General features: G+C 44.5%; 1 protein-coding gene across 1 annotated transcript in view; it reads right to left on the minus strand.

Annotated features, from left to right (window-relative positions):
- Positions 1–3,994: 3,994 nt before the first annotated feature.
- dram1 (DNA-damage regulated autophagy modulator 1) overlaps positions 3,995–20,721 on the minus strand; it is a 33,127-nt gene continuing 16,400 nt past the window's right edge. Inside the window, exons 5-7 of the mRNA XM_060839200.1 lie at positions 13,708–13,766; positions 10,304–10,396; positions 3,995–6,914 (exon numbers count right to left, since the gene is read on the minus strand). Of these exons, the coding sequence (XP_060695183.1) occupies positions 6,861–6,914; positions 10,304–10,396; positions 13,708–13,766 (206 nt within the window). The 3' untranslated portion in view covers positions 3,995–6,860. The remainder of the gene's footprint in view (positions 6,915–10,303; positions 10,397–13,707; positions 13,767–20,721) is intronic.

Here is a 20,721-nt window from a genome sequence, read left to right on the forward strand (position 1 = left end):
ACCTGGGAGTTCGATGTTGTGACTATTACGGAGACATGGTTAGAACAGGGACAAGATTGGTTGTTGCAGGTTCCAGGGTTTAAATGTTTTAGCAGGGTCAGAGGTGGGGGTAAAAGAAGGGGAGGTGTGGCATTGCTTGTCAAAGATAGTATTACAGTAGTGGAAAGGACGATGGATGAAGACTCACCATCTGAGGTAGTTTGGGCTGAGGTTAGAAATAGGAAAGGTGAGGTCACCCTGTTAGGAGTTTTCTACAGGCCTCCTAATAGTCCTAGAGACGTAGAAGAAAGGATTGCAAGGATGATTCGGGAGAAGAGTGAAAGTAATAGGGTGGTTGTTATGGAGGACTTAAACTTTCCAGAAATTGACTGGGGAAGCTATAGCTCGAGTACGTTAGATGGGTCGCTGTTTGTCCAATGTGTGCAGGAGGGTTTCCTGACACAATATGTAGACAGGCCAACAGGAGGTGAGGCCATACTGGATTTGGTTCTGGGTAACGAATTAGGTGTTAGAATTGGAGGTAGGTGAGCACTTTGGGGACAGTGACCCCAATTTGGTGACTTTTACTTTAGTGATGGAGAGGGATAAGTGTGCACTACAGGGCAAGAGTTATAGTTGAGGGCAGGGAAATTATGATGCAGTGAGGCATGACTTAGGATGTGTGGCTTGGAAAAGTAGGCTTCAAGGGATGGGTGCAATCGATATGTGGAGCTTGTTCAAGGAGCAACTATTGAGTGTCCTTGATAAGTATGTACCTGTCAGGCAGGGAGGAAAGGGTCGTGTGAGGGAGCCGTGGTTTAATAAGGAATTTGAATCCCGTGTTAGAGGGAAGAGGGCGGCCTATGTAAAGATGAGGTGTAAAGGATCGATTGGGGCGATTGAGAGTTATAAGGTAGCCAGGAAGGATCTAAAGAGAGAGCTAAGAGCAGCAAGGAGGGGACATGAGAAGTCCTTGGTTGGTAGGATTAGGGAAAACCCAAAGGCTTTCTATAGGTATGTCAGGAATAAAAGAATGACTAGGGTAGGAATAGGTCCAGTCAAGGATAGTAGTGGGAAGTTGCGTGTCGAGGCTGAAGAAATTGGGGAGACACTGAATGAATACTTTTCATCAGTATTCACTCAGGAACAGGACATTATTGCCGATGTGAATACTGAGTCACAATTAATTAGAATGGATGGCTTTGAGATATGTAGGGAAGAGGTGTTGGAAATTCTGGAAAGGGTGAATATAGATAAATCCCCTGGGCCTGATGGCATTTATCCTAGGATTCTCTGGGAAGCAAGGGAGGAGATTGCAGAGCCATTGGCCTTGATTTTTATGTCCTCGTTGTCCACAGGAATAGTGCCAGAAGACTGGAGGATAGCAAATGTGGTTCTCTTATTCAAGAAGGGGAGTAGGGATAACCCTAGTAACTATCGGCCGGTGAGTCTTACCTCTGATGTGGGCAAAGTCTTAGAATTATAAGGGATAGGATTTATGAACATCTGGATGGGAATGATGTGATCAAGGATAGTCAGCATGGTTTTATGAAGGGCAGGTCGGGCCTCACAAACCTTATTGAATTCTTTGAGAAGGTGACTAAGGAGGTGGGCGAGGGTAAAGCGGTAGATGTGGTGTATATGGATTTTAGTAAGGTGTTTGATAAGGTTCCCCATGGTAGGCTACTGCAAAAAATATGGAGGTATGGCATTGAGGGGGAGTTGGAGGTTTGGATTAGGAATTGGCTGGCTGGAAGAAGACAGAGGGTAGTAGTTGATGGTAAAGGTTCATCTTGGAGTGCAGTTACCAGCGGTGTTCCACAAGGATCTGTTTTGGGACCATTGCTGTTTGTCATTTTTATAAATGACCTGGAGGAGGGGCTAGAAGGTTGGGTGAGCAAGTTTGCGGATGATACGAAAGTCGGTGGAGTTGTTGACAGTGAGGAAGGATGTGGCAGGTTACAGCGGGATATAGATAAGCTGCAGAGCTGGGCAGAAAGGTGGCAAATGGAGATCAATGTAGGTAAGTGTGAAATGATTCACTTTGGTAAGAGTAACAAGAAGATGGGGTACTGGGCTAATGGTCGGATACTTGGTAGTGTGGATGAGCAGAGGGATCTTGGTGTCCATGTACACAGATCTCTGAAAGTTGCCACCCAGGTAAATAGCGCTGTGAAGAAGGCATATGGTGTACTGGCTTTTATTGGTAGAGGAATTGAGTTCCGGAGTCCTGAGGTCATGTTGCAGTTGTATAGGACTCTGGTGCGGCCGCATCTGGAGTTGTGTGCAGTTTTGGTCGCCATACTATAGGAAGGATGTGAGGCACTGGAACGGGTGCAAAGGAGGTTTACCAGGATGTTGCCTGGTATGCTAGGAAGATCGTATGAGGAAAGGCTGAGGCACTTGGGGCTGTTTTCATTGGAGAAAAGAAGGTTTAGGGGTGACTTGATAGAGGTGTACAAAATGATTAGGGGTTTAGATAGGGTTGACTATGAGAACCTTTTTCCACATATGGAGTCAGCTATTACGAGAGGGCATAGCTTTAAATTAAGGGGTGGTAGGTATAGATGTTAGGGGTAGATTCTTTACTCAGCGAGTCGTGAGTTCATGGAATGCCCTGCCAGTAACAGTGGTGGACTCTCCCTCTTTATGGGCATTTAAACGGGCATTGGATAGGCATATGGAGGATAGTGGGCTAGTGTAGGTTAGGTGGGCTTGGATCGGTGCAACATCGAGGGCCAAAGGGCCTGTACTGCGCTGTATTGTTCTATGTTCTATGTTCTATCTGCAAACTTAGCATCAACGCTCTCAATTCCTTCATCCAGATCATTAATAAATAATGTGAATAGTTGTGGTCCCAACATGGACTCCTGTGGAACTCCACTGGTGACCCCCTGCCATCCTGAGAAAGGCCCCTTTATCTCTATTCTCTGCCTTCTGCCATTCAGCCAATCCTTTATCCATGACAATGCCTTGCCCACAAAACCATGGGCCCTTACCTTATGTAAGATCCTCCTGTGTGGCACCCTATCAAAGGCTGGAGGTGAGAGTGTGGTGCTGGAAAAGCACAGCAGGTCAGGCAGCATCTGAGGAGCAGGAGAATCGACATTTTGGGCATAAGCCCTTCATCAGGAATTTTGGGGGGCTGACCTGCTGTGCTTTTCCAGCACCACTCCACTCTGATCTTCAGCATCTGCAGTCCTCACTATGTCCTATCATGTGTACTCGAATGAGCACAGTGTAAAGCTTACAAGTATAAGGCGCCATCTTAGATACAGATTCTTAGACAAAAAGATAGAAAAAGGAAGTCCGCCATTACAGATTTCACACTGTATTAGGTATGCAAGTACAAAATTATAAGAATAAATTAGAAAATGAAATGACTTTAGAGTAACAGTCCTTCCAAACCAGAGCAAGCCAGACCTTCACCTTGACCCTCGGAGTCCACAATGACTTCACTCAAAGCTCAAGGAGGGGAAGTAAGAAGAAAAAGGCAACAAAACATGAAAAGGATCAAATGGAGCGGACAGGCTCTGGCTGGGGACTCTCACTCTGCTCCCATCTTTAAAAAAGTGTTATTTCAAAATTGTCATCTTGTTTTCAAATCCCTGCATGGCCTCACCCTTCCCCATCTACCCCTTTAGCCTCAAGCCCTCCGTACTGTTAGTCTGGCTTCAGTGTGGCCCAGAGTTTAGTGCCTCTTCCATTTGGTAGCAGTGCCTTCAGCTGCCTGGGTCTTCAACTCACCTTTCCTTCTCAGACATGGTTTAACACTTACCTCTTGGCAAAGACTTTGGTCATCTAACCTAATAACTCCCAATGTGGCTTTGTTCAGCATTGCACTCGGCCTTAAAGTGCTCGTGTGTAACACTGAAGGCACAGTATAACTTGAAAGCATTGTCGAAGGAACATGGGGACACCTGGGCACAGAAATGATTTGTGCTTCAAGAAATGTTCAGGGGGGGAAGTCAAAAGGGAGAGTGGGGTGATCAAAGAATTAAAACAACAAACGTAATTTGTTAAAATATTCTTTATTATTAAAATATATTGTATCAAAAACTGTAGTAAACATTTTGTTCAGAACAAAAAATAGACCTCTGTTTAATATCTCTCCATTAAACTTTAAAAGTTTAATTACTTGATGAACAGTATCTTAATGCCTTCATCAATTTAAAAGTGTATAATTTGCACGCAAAATACATAAATTATCAGGAGGAATGTTTGGCCAAAACAGACATTCATGACCACCCGACCCACAATATATTTTGATTTGAATTTATCAGAATGATCCAGCATCAAAACTAATCCAATTAATTGTGATTTATCTACAAGAAGATGAGTTTGAGGGTGAGAGGTAGCTCTCTTTGCCATTTTTCATGGTGTAAGCATGCCTTTGTCCGACAGGGTGAGCGCTCCAGCTCAGCGGTTCTTGCTGTTGTGAATGAAGTGAGTCTGACCGCTGCTGAAACCCACATTCTGTTTAACTTGACCATCTCAATGCTCCACTGGCCAACCTCCCCCCTTTCCACCCTCATTAAACCTCAGCTCATCCTAACCTTGCTACCTGTATTCAAACTCGCACTATATTCCAATCGCCCCCATAACCCCTCTGGCTAATGATAACTGGACCTGGGTTTGAATCTTGCTTTAGCAGATAGTGGAATTTGAATTCAAGTAAATTTGGAATTAAGAGTCCAATGGTGACCATGAAACCATTACCAATTGTTGGGAAAAACCCACCTGGCCCATAAATGCCCTTCAGGGAAGGAAACTGCCATCCTGACCTGGTTTGGCCTACATGTGACTCCAGACCCACAGCAATGTAGTTGAGACACAACTGCTCTCTGGGCGATTAGGGATGGACAATAAATGCTGGCCCAGCCAGTAACACCAACATCCCGTGAGAGAATAAACAAAATAAACTTCTCATTCCTCCATGGTCTTGCCTTTTCCTTTCGATGAGATTTCCCCAGCCTCTAAAATCTCTGTGCTCCTTCAGTCCGGGCCTTCTGCACAGGCTTAATTTTAATCAGGTGGTCAATGTTTGGAACTTGAGCTCTGGCATTCCTTCCTTAAGCCTCCCCATGTCCTTCTCCTCCTCCAGGGTGTTCCTTAAAAATTACACCTTTAACTATCTGAAGATCTCCCCCTAATGTTTTCTCAAATGTGTGAAAAACATAAAATCGTCATAGAATCCCAAAAGTGTGAAAACAGGCCCTTCGGCCCAACAAGTTCACACTGACCCTCTGAAGGGTAACCCACCAGACCCATTCCCCTACATTTACCCCTGACTAATGCACCAAGCCTACACATCACTGAACATTATAGGCAATTTAGCATGGCCAATCCGCCCTAATCTGCACATTGTTGGTCTGTGGGAGGAAATCGGAGCACCAGGCAGAAACCCACACAAACACAGGGAGAATGTTAAAACTCCACACAGACAGTCACCCAAGGCTGGAATTGAACCTGGCTCCTTAGCTGTGTGAGGCAGCAATGCTAACCACTGAGTCACCATGCTAGAGGCAAGAGTAGGGTCTTTCAACCTGCTCCTCCCTTCAATATGATCATGGATGATTCTCCTATCTCAATGCCATATTCCCACTTTCCTCCAATATTCCTGATGACTTTAAAATCCAAAAATGTATACAGGCCCTGTTGAACCAATCTCCTCATAAGGCAGTCTTGCTATCCCCAACATTAGCCTAGTGCACCTCCACTGCACTTCCTCAATGGCAAATATATTCTCTCTTCGGTAGCCATGACTTGGACGGACAAAGTCAAAAGTCACGCGACACCAAGTTATAGTCCAACAAGTTTATTTGAAATCACAAGCTTTTGGAGCCCTGCTTCAAAAGCTTGTGATTTCAAATAAACCTGTGGGACTATAACCTGGTGTCATGTGATTTCTGACACTCTTAGGTAGTGACACTAAAACCACACATCATAATGTGATTTCACCAAGGTCACCATATAACTCAGTAAGGCAGTCCCCCTTCTGAACTTAAATCCTTTTGTAGTGTGTGTTAGATCAAGTACCTTGGGAATATTTAACAATGTTAAAGGCACAAGAAAAGTTGTTGTAAACAGACTCTCAAATGTCATGCTTCAAGTACTCTGAGGACAGCAGCTGTGCTTTCACATTAGAGGTACAAGTGTGAATCTTGCTCTTTGCAGTTTGAGTGCTGAACCTTTCCAGTCAGTACTTTAACGTCACAATGTGACAGGAAAAGGGCAAAGGTCAAGAAGGTGACCACAACTGCAGAACAACCATCTTACATTAGCTGCTCGAATGCTCAGTGAACTTAAGATCCAATCGGTTTCTGTTTGTGGTATTTAAACAATCTTAAGGCTAGGTCTTTTGGATTCAGGTTGTTGTTCTACCAATGGATTGATGCAGATTGATTGATCATGATTCAGAAGCTAGCTAGGTTATTTTTGAAGGAATAATGATATGCAAAGCAAGTTTAAAATAGTAAAACATCTTGAGGAAGGTCACAGTCGGAGTTATATTTGCACTGGGTTGAGTGATGCTGGAATATCCTTCATCTCTCAGATACCTTAAGATGCAAACTCTGGAATTCCATTCATAAACCTCTGCATTAAGTGTACCGGGGGTCAGCTCCCCTAAGGTCTCCTGCTTTCACTTACTTCCTGATAACATTCCTGTGAAGGACCTCTCAATGTTTCACTACTTTAAAAGGCGCTATATAAATGCAAGTTACTGTTGTAAGAAGTATTACATATGAGTGGCTTATAATGGAATAAAATAGAAACTATTAAAAAGGAAACGAAGGATATTGATGGATGCCTTCACTTTCCCGAGACCAGTAAATGTTTCCTGAATATGAGAGAGCAGTGCTCTTTTGGGAAATATTTTATCATTCATCCTGTGAGTCTTGAAGTAACACGACCTTTACCCTTACAGTGAATGTCTGTTGAAGAAAGAAATAAAATTGACTCTCAGTGGTTCACACAAGCATCTTCCATTCCCAGCAAGCTTACAGCTAACAGCACAGGCGGCTGATCAATATCAGAACTTAGAAATGTTTTTAAAAAAGGCTGTCAGAACATTTACCACCATCTCCCCAACCCCACCACCACCTCCCCACCCTGGCCACCACTGCACTTAACAGAAGCAGCCTCTGAGGCAGAGGACAGTGGATTCACACCCTGCCCCAGCAGCCGGAGCCTGTATCTCGGCTGACACTCTGGGTGCAGTACTGAACGAGGGCTGCACCCATAGCTGATATCTTTGAGATGAGACTCAAAGCAAGTCCTGCCTGCTTTCTTAGATGAATGTGGAAGATTGCACAGCTCTATTCCAACAGCAGAGGATTTCTCCAATGTTTATCCTTCAGCTTATATCTCTAAATCTGATTTCCTGTTCATTGCCTCTTAGCTATTTGGGAGAACTTGCTGTGTACACATTGCTATGTCTCTTACACGGCCAACATCTATATTTCTAAAGGTAACTGATTGGCTTAAAGTACTTTATAGCAAGTGACATGAATGGTGTATCATTAGTCAATATACATGTTAATATGGTGGGACTGCCAGCTGATGTGTGGATGGAGGTTAATCTTTAAGCTTGAGTTTGAGACTCCTGCTGCTTGGCCCTAACAAACTTATTTGCTTTTCTATCTCTCACTTGCAGCTTCTTGCACATCTCTATTCCTAATTCCCCCACCTGATGAAGGGCTTATGCCCTAGACGTCGACTCTCCTGCTCCTCGGATACTGCCTGACCGGCTGTGCTCTTCCAGGACCACACTTTTTGACTCACAATCAGCTGTCTAGCCTAACCTTTGGAATTCCCTTTCTAAATATCTCCACCCCTCTACCCAACCGCCGAAGCTCTTTTAAGTCCCAACTTAAACCTCACTCTTCGACCAAACTTTTGGTCATCTTTTCACTTATCTTTCCTGCAACGGTATTCATCTGTTAGTCATAACAGTACAGAAAATGCTTGACCATAAATCCAGTTCAAAACCCACCAAGACAGTTTAAAAATGTGGATTTAATCTTTCAGAACTCTCGTCTCTTGCCATTACAAGTGACTGTGAAGTTGTTGTGAAAACCCAACTGGATCATTCCTTTAACGAAGAGAATTGTATTCGATCTCTCTCAACATCACCAAAATAAATTTAATGGTCATTATCTCCTTCGTGGGAACTTGCTATGCACTAATTGGCTACTATGCTTCCTTCATTGCAGTGGTAACTACATTTCAAAAGACTTCATTGGCCGTGAAACACTCTGGGATAGGCTGAGATTATGAAAGTTCAGGCCTTTTTTCCGTTATGTGACTCAGTTTCCCACGCCAACTTGTCTAATGCCTGTGCCATGGATGGAAATCACAGGCCCCTGCTAATGGCTCATGTTCCTGTTCCCAACCTCAATCTGATCATGACCCAATCACAAGGGTATCTGCCTTGGTTAATGTTAACTGTCAAACTAAACAGACTTTGGGCCTGTTATCCAAGCACTCTCAGTGACTCCAAGAGAAACCATCAATTCTGGGGATTAAGCCAGGGATGGGCAACACAACGTGGGTGCCACATCTAAAGACAAGCAGGCTATAAATCCACATGGTTATCTCCAGAGGGGAACAGCAGGGTAAGAAGTGGGGAGAGTATGTTCCTTTCTATATCTCTCAATTTAAGAATTTTGAATGTAGTTTCTGGATTAATTATTTCCTAGCTCAGTAACAGTTGGGTGCACAGGAATGTTTGAACAGAACAGAATGAGGAAACAAACAAGTTGGCTTTGGTGTAAGAAGTGAAGTAATGAGAATTCCATGAGAGTGGGATTGGAGAGGGGAAGGGCTGAGATTTTCCACTTATTATAAAGGGAATGTGTTTAATGAAAAGTTTGGAGGGGAAGTATTGATGAAAACTTGGGAGCCCAGTCCAAGATGCCCAGCAACATTTATTCTGGTAATCCAGTGGCACAGCTTGGAGGAACCGATCTGGTCAAGGACCACTCCTTATTTGTTCATGTGATGTGGGCATTGCCCATCCCTAACTGCCCTTGAGGAGGTGGTGTGAGCTGCGTGGCTGTCCCTGAGGCATAGATAGACCTCCAGAGGTCTGGTTCCAAGTCATGTTAATGTGTGGTTTGGAGGGGAATGTGATCTCATGTACTATCAAAGGAAGCCTGGAGAGTTGCTGCACTTCATCGTCCAGATGTTGCAAGCTGTCGCGAAGGATATAGGGAATCTACAAAAAGTTATAAGATTGGTTAAGTAAATCGGTAAAATTTGTCAGGTGGATTATAATGTACGAAGATATGAGGTTGCATACTTTGGTAGGGAGAATAGCAAAGCAGAACATCATTTAAATGAAGACAGACTGCATATACTGTGATACATGTTCTGTTACATGAGTGATGTAAAGTTAGCATGCAGATTCAGCAAGTAATTAGGAAGGCAATGGCCTGTTGCCCTTTTTTTGCAGGGGAATCATTTGCAAAGGGCTTGCTACAACTGTGCAGGGCATTGGTGAGACTCCATCTGGATTACTGTGTACAGTTCTGGTCTACTGACTACAGGAGGGATGGACTTGCATTGTCAGCAGATCAAAGAAGGCTCACTCCATTGATTCCTGGGATAAAGGAGTTGTCTTATGAGGGAAAGTTGAGCAGGTTGAGTCATTATTCATTGGAGCTTAGAAGATTGAGAGATATACTTAATGAGATATTTAAGATTTTGCAGGAGCTTGAATGGCTGGAGGCTGAGAAGATGTTTCCCCTCTGGAGGGAATCTAGATCTCCGGGGTGGGGTCTGAATTATACATTGAATCTCATTTAAGGAAAATTTTCTTCTCTGAGAATACCTAGCCTTCAGAACTGTCTTCCCCAGAGAGCACTGGAGGCGGGATCATTGATTACATTCAAGGCCAGGTTGGACTTTTTATCAGCAAGGGAGTTGAGGGTTATTGGAGACATGCAGGTAAAGAGTTAAAACCACAGTTTAGAGCTTCTTGAATGATGAAACAGGGTCAATGGATCAAATGCATTATTTTTACTAGAGCTTTATGATCTCTGCATTGTGTCACAGTGGTCTGGGATGTCCATCAGGTAGGATTGCTTTGCTCCGAATTGTGTTGAACTTTGAGTGCTGTTGGAGAGACACTAAAAGAACAGATTTGCCTTTCACTGTTGTCCAAATGCACTTTACAGATAATGAGATGCTTTTGAAATGTGGACACCGCTGTATGGAAGTTTAACTGCAACATGAAACAACATTACACTGACACTCTGCAATCCACCTGCAGAGGTGACTGAACGCACTGAATTCGTGAATATTTCAAACTAATTCTTACCTGAAACTCCTTGATGTAAGTTAGGAAGAAGAAATTAAAGCTGAATGCAACCAGCCACTCACACACTGCACTGGCCACATGATAAACATAGCCCTAGGAAAGGGAGAGCGACATATTGAAGAAAATGATTTAACTACAATCTGCAACTAAAACATAATTCAAACAGATCTGAGGGACAGCAGCCAGGAGGTCACGCTTGGCATGCATTAAGTTTAAAATCACACAGCACCAGGTTATAATCCAGTAGGTTTATTTGGAAGCACCGGCTTTCAGAGCATTGTTCCTTCACCATGAAGCTCTGATAGCTAGTACCTCCAAATAAACCCGGTGTTGTGTAATATCTAACTTTGTCTGTCCCAGCCCAACACTGGCTCCTCCACATCATTGACATGCATTAGTCTTCAGCGTGAAGCTGTTTCTCTTTAGCTCCAGCTCAGATCAGAAAATAACAGGCTGGCTGCAAATTTTCAGTCATTGAGGTTAAAGCTGTAGGTGACCCCCCAGTACAAGCACTAACCAGGCTGGAGGTGATGATGGCACAGTAGCAGTATCACTGGACTAGTAACTCAGAGAGTCCAGGTTAATGTTGTAGGGGCATGGGTTCAAATCCCACCAGGGCAAATTTGGATTTAAAAAAAAGTAGCTAGTCCAATGGAATATGTCAATTGTAAAAGCCCATCTGAACCATAAATGCCCTTTACAGAGGAAATCTGCCATCCTTATCTGGTCTGGCCTACATGTGACTCCAGGCCCACAGCCCAGGCTCTCCTTTGAGCAATGTGTAACAAATGTTGGTCTCACTAGTGACTGCCACATCTCATGGCCAAGTTTAATAAAAGGATGCTGAAGATTCACTGGTTGGAGGTACCCCTCACCCGAACCACTTCTGGGTATTATCAAAGTGATGTACTTTTATCATTTTAATAGGAGGAGGCCATTCAGCCCTCAAAATGGTTCCAGCAGTCACTCAGTTAATGGCTCCTCTGTACCTCAAGTGTGTCTGCCCCTTATGGTCATATACCCAACATCAAGTCTACCTTTCAGTTCATAATTGCTATCCAACATGTGCTTCTTTGCAATGTATCAGTTTGATTAACCCAGATTTTTTTCAGGCAAAATATAATTTTAATACTGTTCCAATAAATTCTTTTCATCAGCAAATAATAAGATTTAAACATTTTCTAAATGGCAAAGGTCAGCACAATTCATGTAGCTTCTCCTTCCTCCCAAATTCCAGTCTCTCTATTTGTTCATCTCCCTCTCATCCTTTTCTCAGCCAAATTCCAATGCTTCCCAGCTTCCCCTGATCCCACTGCATCCCTCCCCAAGCCCCCAAGGCTTGTGGTCTCCTGTTGAGGTTTTGTTGTGTACGTCAGAGAGAAGGTGAAACATTTTCTGTAACTATTGGTCCTCGTTCAGAGACCAATTTAGAAATTTCCAGTCAGTTTCTGATTTTGCAATATCTTTTTCTTTGAATACAATTTTCAAGTAAGTTGAAGCCCATGTTGGAGTAAACTTTGGCTCATGTGGCCAGGGAAGTGCAGGCTGGGTGGGTTGGCCATGGGAGATTCAGAGTGAAAGGGGGTGGGATGCTGTTCAGAGGGGCAGTATGGACAGGATGGGCAGATTGGCCTGTTATTGCACTGTCAGGGTTCTGTGCGTATTCCAGGCTTGACAGGCGAATGGAAATGTTTGTGTGCACAAATTGGACCATAACCTGTATAAGCAATTCATGTTTGTGGTTTCTAATTGTGCACGGAATTCTAAATTAGCAGTAACCCATGTTTGAACCTCGCACGTAACTTTAGCAGTGTGATTTGTGTTCATTCAGCAGTCCATCCCAAACTTTATCCTATTATGGCCCTATTTTGGCTTGTCCCCAGAGTGTGGACAGTCAGAGAGGTGTGAGAACAGGAGTCTGTTTAAACTACAGGATTTTCAAAACAAAAAGCACTGACATTTTCACTGTGTTTTCAAATCAGGAATCTGGCCAGCTAGCCCACACCAACTATTTAAAAATGGCAATTTCTTAAAGGGGCGTCACAGCCGTTAGCATTCAGTCAGTACCCGCAGGGAGCCATTGCTGCTTCAGAATTCACAACCCTAAAATTTAACTTGCAACCCCTAAAATCCTTCTGTAGGGGAAAGGAGACTGTGAGATAGTAGGATTTTGTAACAAGAAGATGCACAACCCTGATTCAACTACCTACACTATACACATGGCCCTGATTCAAACAGTATATGTCCAATGTTAATCTCACTCTCCAACTGGTAACATATGTGGGAAGCCAATGTTACACACATCCAATTTACTCATTGGTTTAATCACAGGCTTGGGGGTGGTGTTGGATAAAATCAACACTGCCCCTGATTTTTTCCAATTTCCCGACAGGCAGAATTCAGTCAATTGCCCTTATTCAGCACAACTGAAACTGAGGGAGCGTCCACGCGATGAGTCATAAAGTTGTGCCCAAACAAAAGCAAAAAACTGCAGATGTCCTAAATCTGAAACAAACAACAGGGAACCATGCAAAAACTCAGCAGGTCTGGCAGCGTTGCAGAGAGAGAAACAGAGCGAGCGTGTTGAGTCTGATATACTTTCTTCAGAGAAATTCCAAAAAAGAGTCACACTGGACTCAAAAAAGAAACTCTCTTCTCAGATGCTGTCAGACCTGCTGAGTTTCTGTTTAAAATTGTGCCCATATGTTTGGCTGCTTTTAATAACTTACCCACCAAGTGGTTATTCAGTATTCAGCCTGTGATCATTTGTCTGTTTTAAATAGTTTTCCCTCAAAGCTGGACTGTCCCATAGCCATGCAGTTCCACTACAGTTCCCCTTAAGTTACAGTGCATACGTCACTGTGTGAACAAACCCGGAGGTCGCACACCTTTAAACAAATCACCCATACACTCTAAAAAAGCATCTGATACGGTGCGTTGGCTTTGGATTTGTCTGATTCTCAAAATCAGTCGGGTAAAAATTGGAGAGTGTGCCTGACAGGTGCGTAATGTGCTCTACTCAGTCACTGTCCGTGTACAGTACAACCTTGATTACCTGAACAACACCGGCAAGGAGTATTTTGTTCGGATAATCGAATGTTCGGATAACTGATCTGACAGGCTTAGGGAGTAGCCCAAGCATCGGAACCTTGAGGTCTTGTTCGGATAATCCAAAGTTTGGATCGTCGATGTTTGGATAACTGAGGTTGTACTGTATAAATGTATAAAGCTCTCACTCTGTGCTCCCTCCTCTGGAACTGCGCAGCTACTCACACATTCCCGCACGCAGGTCAGCCCCTTTAAGTTACCATGAGACTATGGCTGTCCAAAAATAATTAAAGGGATCAAATGTAATGGGAAGGAAGTGAAAACATGTTTTGGTTGACAAACAGCCATGACCTTACCTTGTCTTCTGGTGTCAAATCCAGAGTTGAATTGTTGCTGAGGAAGTAACAGACAATCACTGGAAAAGGAAGAGGTCAAGGAAAATCAACACGGTTTCTGTCAAGTGTTGAAAGCAAGCAACCATGGGTTAGACCCTGCAGACACACTGTAAAATATGCAATAGTGAGGCCTGATCATTCCTCAATTTCAAAACCGAACCTTCTCCTCAGAACGCAGAATACAATACTGCAGATACTGGAAATCTGAAATAAAACAGAAAGTGCCAGAAATATTCAGCAAGTCTGGCAGCATCTGGAGAGAACGGAACAGGGTTTACCGTCCTGGTATGTGACCTTTCGCCAGAGCTGAGAACTGTTAGAAATGTCATAGGTCTTGAACAAGGGCCAGAAGGGTCAATGACAAAAAGTGTGTTATAAAACAGGAGACAGGAAAACTGAATAACAGAAAGGTTGGTCCTCCAAGGCCAAAGAGAATGGTGATGGTACCAGCGAAGATGTGTCTACACCAGATGAACTGCTCACAGGAAGGAAAAAACACAAAATTTCTGAAGAAATGGAAACAAAATGGAGGTGGAGTTCATTGTCGGAAATTGCTAAAGTTTTATTGTTGTGTCGAAAGATGAGCTGTTGTACCTCAAGTGTTTCATTGGAACAGTGTTGTAGGCTGAGGAGAGTGATGTCAGTGCCACAGCACTTTGGAGAATTAAAATGACAGGTCAACGGAAGTTAGGGATCATGCTTGCAGACTGAATGGAGCTGTTCAGCAGTGGACACCCAACTTGTGTTTGTCTCTCCAGTGTCGAGGATACTGCATTGTAGGCAGTGAATAATGCAGACTGGATTGAAAGGAAGACGCCAGGACAGAGTGTATTACACAGCGAGGAGAGAGCAGGTGGAAGGGCAGGAATTACGTCTCCTGTGTGGTCATGGGACGGTGGCCTGGGAAGGGTTGGGGTAGTAGGGTTAACTGACGAGTGGACAAAATTATGGGAATGGTTCCTTAGAATGCTGAAAGGGGAGGGGAAGATGGATTTGATGATGCCTCAAGTTGGAGCTTGTGAACAATGATCAGTTGAACAGAGAGGCTGGTGAGTGGGAAGCTGATCATGATTCTCGGAGAGACAATGAGGTGTAAGGGCAGAGGTTTGGAAAATGTAGTAGAATTAGAATTCCTACAGCATGGAAACTGGCCCTTCAGCCCAGCTAGTCCACACTGACCCTCCGAAGAGTAACCCACCCAAGTCTGTTTCCCTATTACTCTACATTTACCCCTGACTAATGCATCTAACCTACACATCCCTGAACACTATGGGCAATCCAGCATGGCCAATCCACCCCACCTGCACATCTTTGGATTGTAGGAGAAAACTACAGCACCCAAAGGAAACCCACACAGACACGGGGAGAATATGCAAACTCCACAGACAGTCACCCGAGACTAGAATCAAACCTGGGACCCCAGTGCTGTGAGACAGCAGTGCTAACCACTGAGCCACCTTGCCATCCCAAGTAGACTTGGAGGAGGCTGTATTGACAATGGCAGAGGGGGGAAGAGGGAAAGGGGAAATAAAGAAGACACCTCAGGTACACTATAGTGGAAGGTTTGACCGAACTGGCTGGACTGGATTCCTTACATGACTCATGTTCCAAACAATTCAAGGGGGCAGCTAGAGGCTCAGCAACTCTTTGCTGAGACACTTGTTTTAGGTTCAGGAGCATCAGTGGAGAAAGACAAGCTCAGATCTAAAAGCAGCCCAGTTCCAGCCTTCGTTAAAAGCTCCCACACTCACCGATTGAGGATGAATCTCCAGCCTATCCCAACAACGCCTCTGAAGCAGAGGGCTTGGGATCCAGGGTTGGATGCTCCCTACAGTGGGAGAAGCACCAATCCCAGCCCAAGTGGGGACAGCTGACCGAAGCTTAGCATGTGGGACAGAGCGAGGGCTGCACTGCCACAGGAACTGTCTTACAATCTGAGTTCGACACCAAGGCCACATCTGGGTTAGCGTTAGGGTTGGCAGGGGAGGGGAGATTCTGATTGAAATGTTCAACATTCTAACAGGGCTGGATAGACTACATGCATGGAAGATGTTTCCCCAGGGTGGGGATTCGAGAACCGGAGACAGAATCTCAGGATACAGGGTAGGCCATTCAGGACTGAGATATGGGAATTTCTTCTATCAAAGGATAGTGATCCAGTGGAATCCACTACCACAGAAATGTGTGGGGGGCAAGTCACTAAACACATTCAAGAAAGGAAGAGATACATTGTTATATTTGAAAGGGATTGAAGGTCTGGAGAAAGCAGGCATATGTCATTGAGATAGAGGATTGGCCATGACCATATTGAACAGTGGATCAGGCTTGAAGGGAGTCCTGCTGCTAGTTTCGATGTTTAATACAATGTACAATGTCTAATATTTAATCTGTCATGATTCACTGTCAGCTATTTTGACAGAATTGACAGCAACGTGTCTGCTCACACCCATTACTCAAAACATCCAGTCAGAAAGACATTCCTGTCAAATATCAGCGACTTAACCCAAAAGCTTCAAGCTTACTGACAATGGCTAATATGTGGAAAAAAAACACAGATGGTTTGCTGATGTTAAAAAACATTCAGTTGGATGTGCAGAAATTTCCGATATTTCTGGAGGTACAGGACAAAAGGCTTCAAGCCTGAACGACTGCACAGAACTGAAGAAAGCTCTGAGCTGAAGCAGACTTGGCGTGATTGGGATCATTTACATATTGAGAGCAGAAGGTTGTGGTTCAAAAGCCGTTTTGAGGAGATACCGTGGCAAACTCTCCAGCACTGAGCTGAAGGAATGCCACCCTAGCAGCGACACCCACTTTTCAGTTTGGACAGTCAATAAACATGAATGCAAAAATCCCATGGTACTATTTCTTTAAAAAGTTGTGCCTTTGTTCCCCAACCAAACTGTACAGGAGATGACGATGTGGTTATGTTTGCAGCATGCATTTGGCTGCTACATTTCCTGCATTAGAACAGGGGCTGCCCCTCAAAGGAAAATCACTCGACTGGCTTCTGGGATGTGCCAAGGCTGGGATAAGTGCTGGAGAAATGCAAATCCTTCTTTCTATGAATGAGACATGAAGCCAAATCCAATCTGTCTGTTCAAGTGGATGTGAAGGTTTGAAGAGCAGACATTTTCCTCCCAGTGCCCCTGGTGAACACTGCTTCTAAAACCAAAACCACTAACAGGAGCAATATTGTGTTGCTCACCCCCTTGCTGCTTCCATTTACCTGTACCTGTTTTTGTTTTTGCTGCTGTTTACCTATTATTTACTGTCTATGCTACTTAACTCTGTGATCTGCCTGTATTTCTTGCAAGATAAAGCTTTTCACTGTGTCTCGGTACGCGTGACAATAAATTCAATTCAATTCTGCATGCAAGATAGCTCGTGTTGCCAACACAACTGCAGTGAAAGTGATTGTGAAAGACATTGGGACACTGACAGATGCTCAAATGCAGGGCATTCATTTCAGGTTTCTGTTTTGTAACTTCCTGCAGCAGACTATAAAAGACTGAGCCACGGTCTGGGAAATAGAACATAGAGCAGTACTGCACAGGAACAGATTGACAACGGTTTCAGTATTTTACTGAGCCTGATTATGTAGGAAGTTTTGGCTGTGAAATCTAATGGTAGAATTGTAAGCACAGTTTCAATGTCCTAATATCCACTCAATGCTTTCCCCCTGCTTGATTTTCAAGATGCCGAATGTATGTTTTACTGATCTGTTCTGTTTCTCCAAGAACCTCCTGGAGAGAGTTCCTAATAACGATGGGCTGCACCACATGAGAGTGCTTCTGAGTCTCTGAGACTGGCAGGTAGTGTTAATCACAGACGAGAGGACAGGAGTCCACAATTAGATTAGATTCCCTACAGTATGGAAACAGGCTCTTCAGCCCAACAAGTCCACACCGACCCTCCGAAGGGCAACCCAGCTATTCCCCTACATTTACTCATGATTAATCCACCTAACACTACGGGTAATTTAGCATGGCCGATGCACCTGACCTGCACATCTTTGGACTGTGGGAGGAAACCGGAGCACCCGGAGGAAACCCACACAGACACGGGGAGAACGTGCAAACTCCGCACAGACAGTTGCGCGAGCTGGGAATCAAACCCCAGGTCCCTGGCGCTGTAAGGCAGCAGTGCTAACCACTGAGCCACCGTGCTGCCCACACATTCTCCAACACATAGGTACAAGACAAGACAGGACTTCCCAAACAATGAAGGGGCCTGAGGAAGTTGCCTCATTGAAGATCTCCAGCTGTTCAACAGGCTACTCATTCTCTGACTTAGACAGTTGTGAACTTTCTGAATTCTATATTACAGAGGGCTGTAGAAGTTTATTGTAGAGATTGATTGATTTTTGTTCACCAGTGGTATATAGGGTTATCGTGATAGTAAAAGACATCAAAGTGTTTGATCAACCATGATCATGTTGAATCGCAGGACAGGCTCAATGGGCTGAATGGCCTACTCCTGTTTCTGTGTTCATCTGGTTGAATCTCCCAACTTTGCAGACTATGCATTTCCTTCCATTCTGAATTCAGTTATTGTGGGTTTGGCCAGATCCTCTAGTCAACTAATATCTAACCCCACCCCTTTGTATTTCAGATCCTTTTTGAAGTAAAGGCCTTCTTTCCATTATGTTCAATGGGCAGTGCAGGAGGCCATGCCAGGAGTAGCACCAGGCATACCTGAAAATGACTTGTCAATCTGCTGAAGCTACCGAACAGGACTGCGTGCTTGCCAAACAGCATAAGCAGCAAGAGATAGACAGAGCTAAGTGATCCCACAGCCAATAGGTCAGATCTAAGCTGTGCCGACCTGCCACATCTACTTGTGAATGGTGGTAAAGGACTCACTGGAGGAGATATCCCAGTCCTCAATCACAGAGGAGCTCAGCACATCAGTGCATGAGACAAAGCAGAAGTATTTGCAACAATCTTCAGCCAGAAGTGCCGAGTGAATGATCCTCCTGCAGTAGTCCCCAGCTTTACAGATATCAGTCTTCAGCCAATTCAATTCACTCCACGTGATATGGAGAATCAGTTGGAGGCACTGGATACTGCAAAGGCTATGGACCCTGACATCAGTCTGGCAATAGTACTGAAGACATGTGCTCCAGATCTTGCTGTTCCCCTAGTCAATTTCTTCCAGTCCAGTTACAACACTGGCATCTACCCGACAATGTGGAAAGTTGCCCGGGTATGTCCTTTACATAAAAAGCAGGACAGATCCAATCTGGGCAATTTCCGCCCCATAGATTAACTTTCAATCATCAGTAAAGTGATGGAAGGTGTCAGTAACAGAGCTATCAAGCAGCACCTGCTCAGCAATGACCTGCTCAGTGGCGCCCAGTTGGGTTCCACCAGGACCACTCAGCTCCTGACCTCATTACAGCCTTGGTCCAAATATGGACAAAAGAGCTGAATTCCAGAGGGGAGGGGAGGGGGACAGCCCTTGACATCAAGGCTGCATTCGACTGTGTGCGGCATCAAGGAGCCCTGGCAAACTGGAATCAATGGGAATCGGGGTAATCTCTGTGCTGGTTAGAGTCATGAGTTTGGTGCTGGAAAAGCACATCAGGTCAATGCTGTGAAACATTGATTCTCCTGCTCCTCGGATGCTGCCTGATCTGCTGTGCTTTTCCAGCACCACACTCTCAACTTTGATCTTCAGTATCTGCAGTGTTCACTTTCTTCTGGTTGGAGTCATACCTGTCACACAGGAAGACCGTTGTGGTTGTTGGAAGTCAGGCATCTCAGCGCCAGGACATCTCTGTAGGAATTCCTCAGAGTAGCATCCTAGTCCCAACCATCTTCAGCTGCTTCATCAATGACCTTCCCTCCATCGTTAGGACAGAAGTGGGGATGTTCACCGATTTTTGCACAATGTTCAGCACTGTTCGCGACTCCTCAGATACTGAAGCAGTCCATGTTCAAGTGCAACAAGATTTTGACAATATCCGGGCTTGGGCTGATACATGGGTTAAGTACATGGTGCTGGAAAAGCTGGAAGATTCCTGATGAAGGCCTTATGTCCAAAACATCAATTCTCCTGCTCCTCAGCTGCTGCCTGACCTGCTGTGCTTTTCCAGCAACACACTATCAACTCTGACTGCATCTGCAGTCCTCACTTCCTCCTCCTGGGGCCAACACATGGCAAGTAACATTCACACCACACAAATGCCAGGCTGTGACTATCACCAATAAGACACAATCTAACCACAGTGTTACCATCACTGAATCCCCCTACTATCAACACTGTAGGGGTCATCGTGAACTAGAAACTCAATTGCACACAGTGACTACAAGGGCAGGTGAGAGGCTAGGAACACTGCGGAAAGTAACTCACCTCCTGACTCCTCAAAGCCTCCACTATCTATAAGGCCCATGTCAGGAGTGTGATGGAATATTCCCCACTTGCCTGGATGGGTGCAGCCCCAACAACACTCAAGAAGCTTGACACCATCCAGGACAAAGCAGTCCTTAATTGGCACCACATTCACAAACATCAACTTGCTCCACCACCAATGCTTAGTAGCAGCAGTGTGAACCATTGATCAGATGCACTGCAGAAATTCACCAAGGATCCTCAGACAGCATCTTCCAAACCCATGACCACTTCCATCTAGAAGGACAAGAGCGACAGATACATGACAGCACCACTCCCTGAAGTTCCCCTCCAAACCATTCACCATCCTGACTCGGAAATATACCGCCATTCTTTTCAGTGTCACTGGGTCAAAATCATGGAATTCCCTCCCTAAAGGCATTGTGCATTTACCTACAGCACATGGACTGCAGTGGTTCAAGAAGGCAGCTCACCCCCACCTTCTCAAGGGGCAACTAGGGACAGACAATAAATACTGGTCAGTTAGCAATACCCACGTCCCACAGATGAAAACAAAATTAACCTTTTTAACAATGCTTTTTATCTGTTGACAAATGTTAGTGATTTTTGTATTCAGTC

This window comes from Hemiscyllium ocellatum, chromosome 19 (genome assembly GCF_020745735.1).
Source record: "Hemiscyllium ocellatum isolate sHemOce1 chromosome 19, sHemOce1.pat.X.cur, whole genome shotgun sequence".
NCBI classification, from domain to species: Eukaryota; Metazoa; Chordata; class Chondrichthyes; order Orectolobiformes; family Hemiscylliidae; genus Hemiscyllium; species Hemiscyllium ocellatum.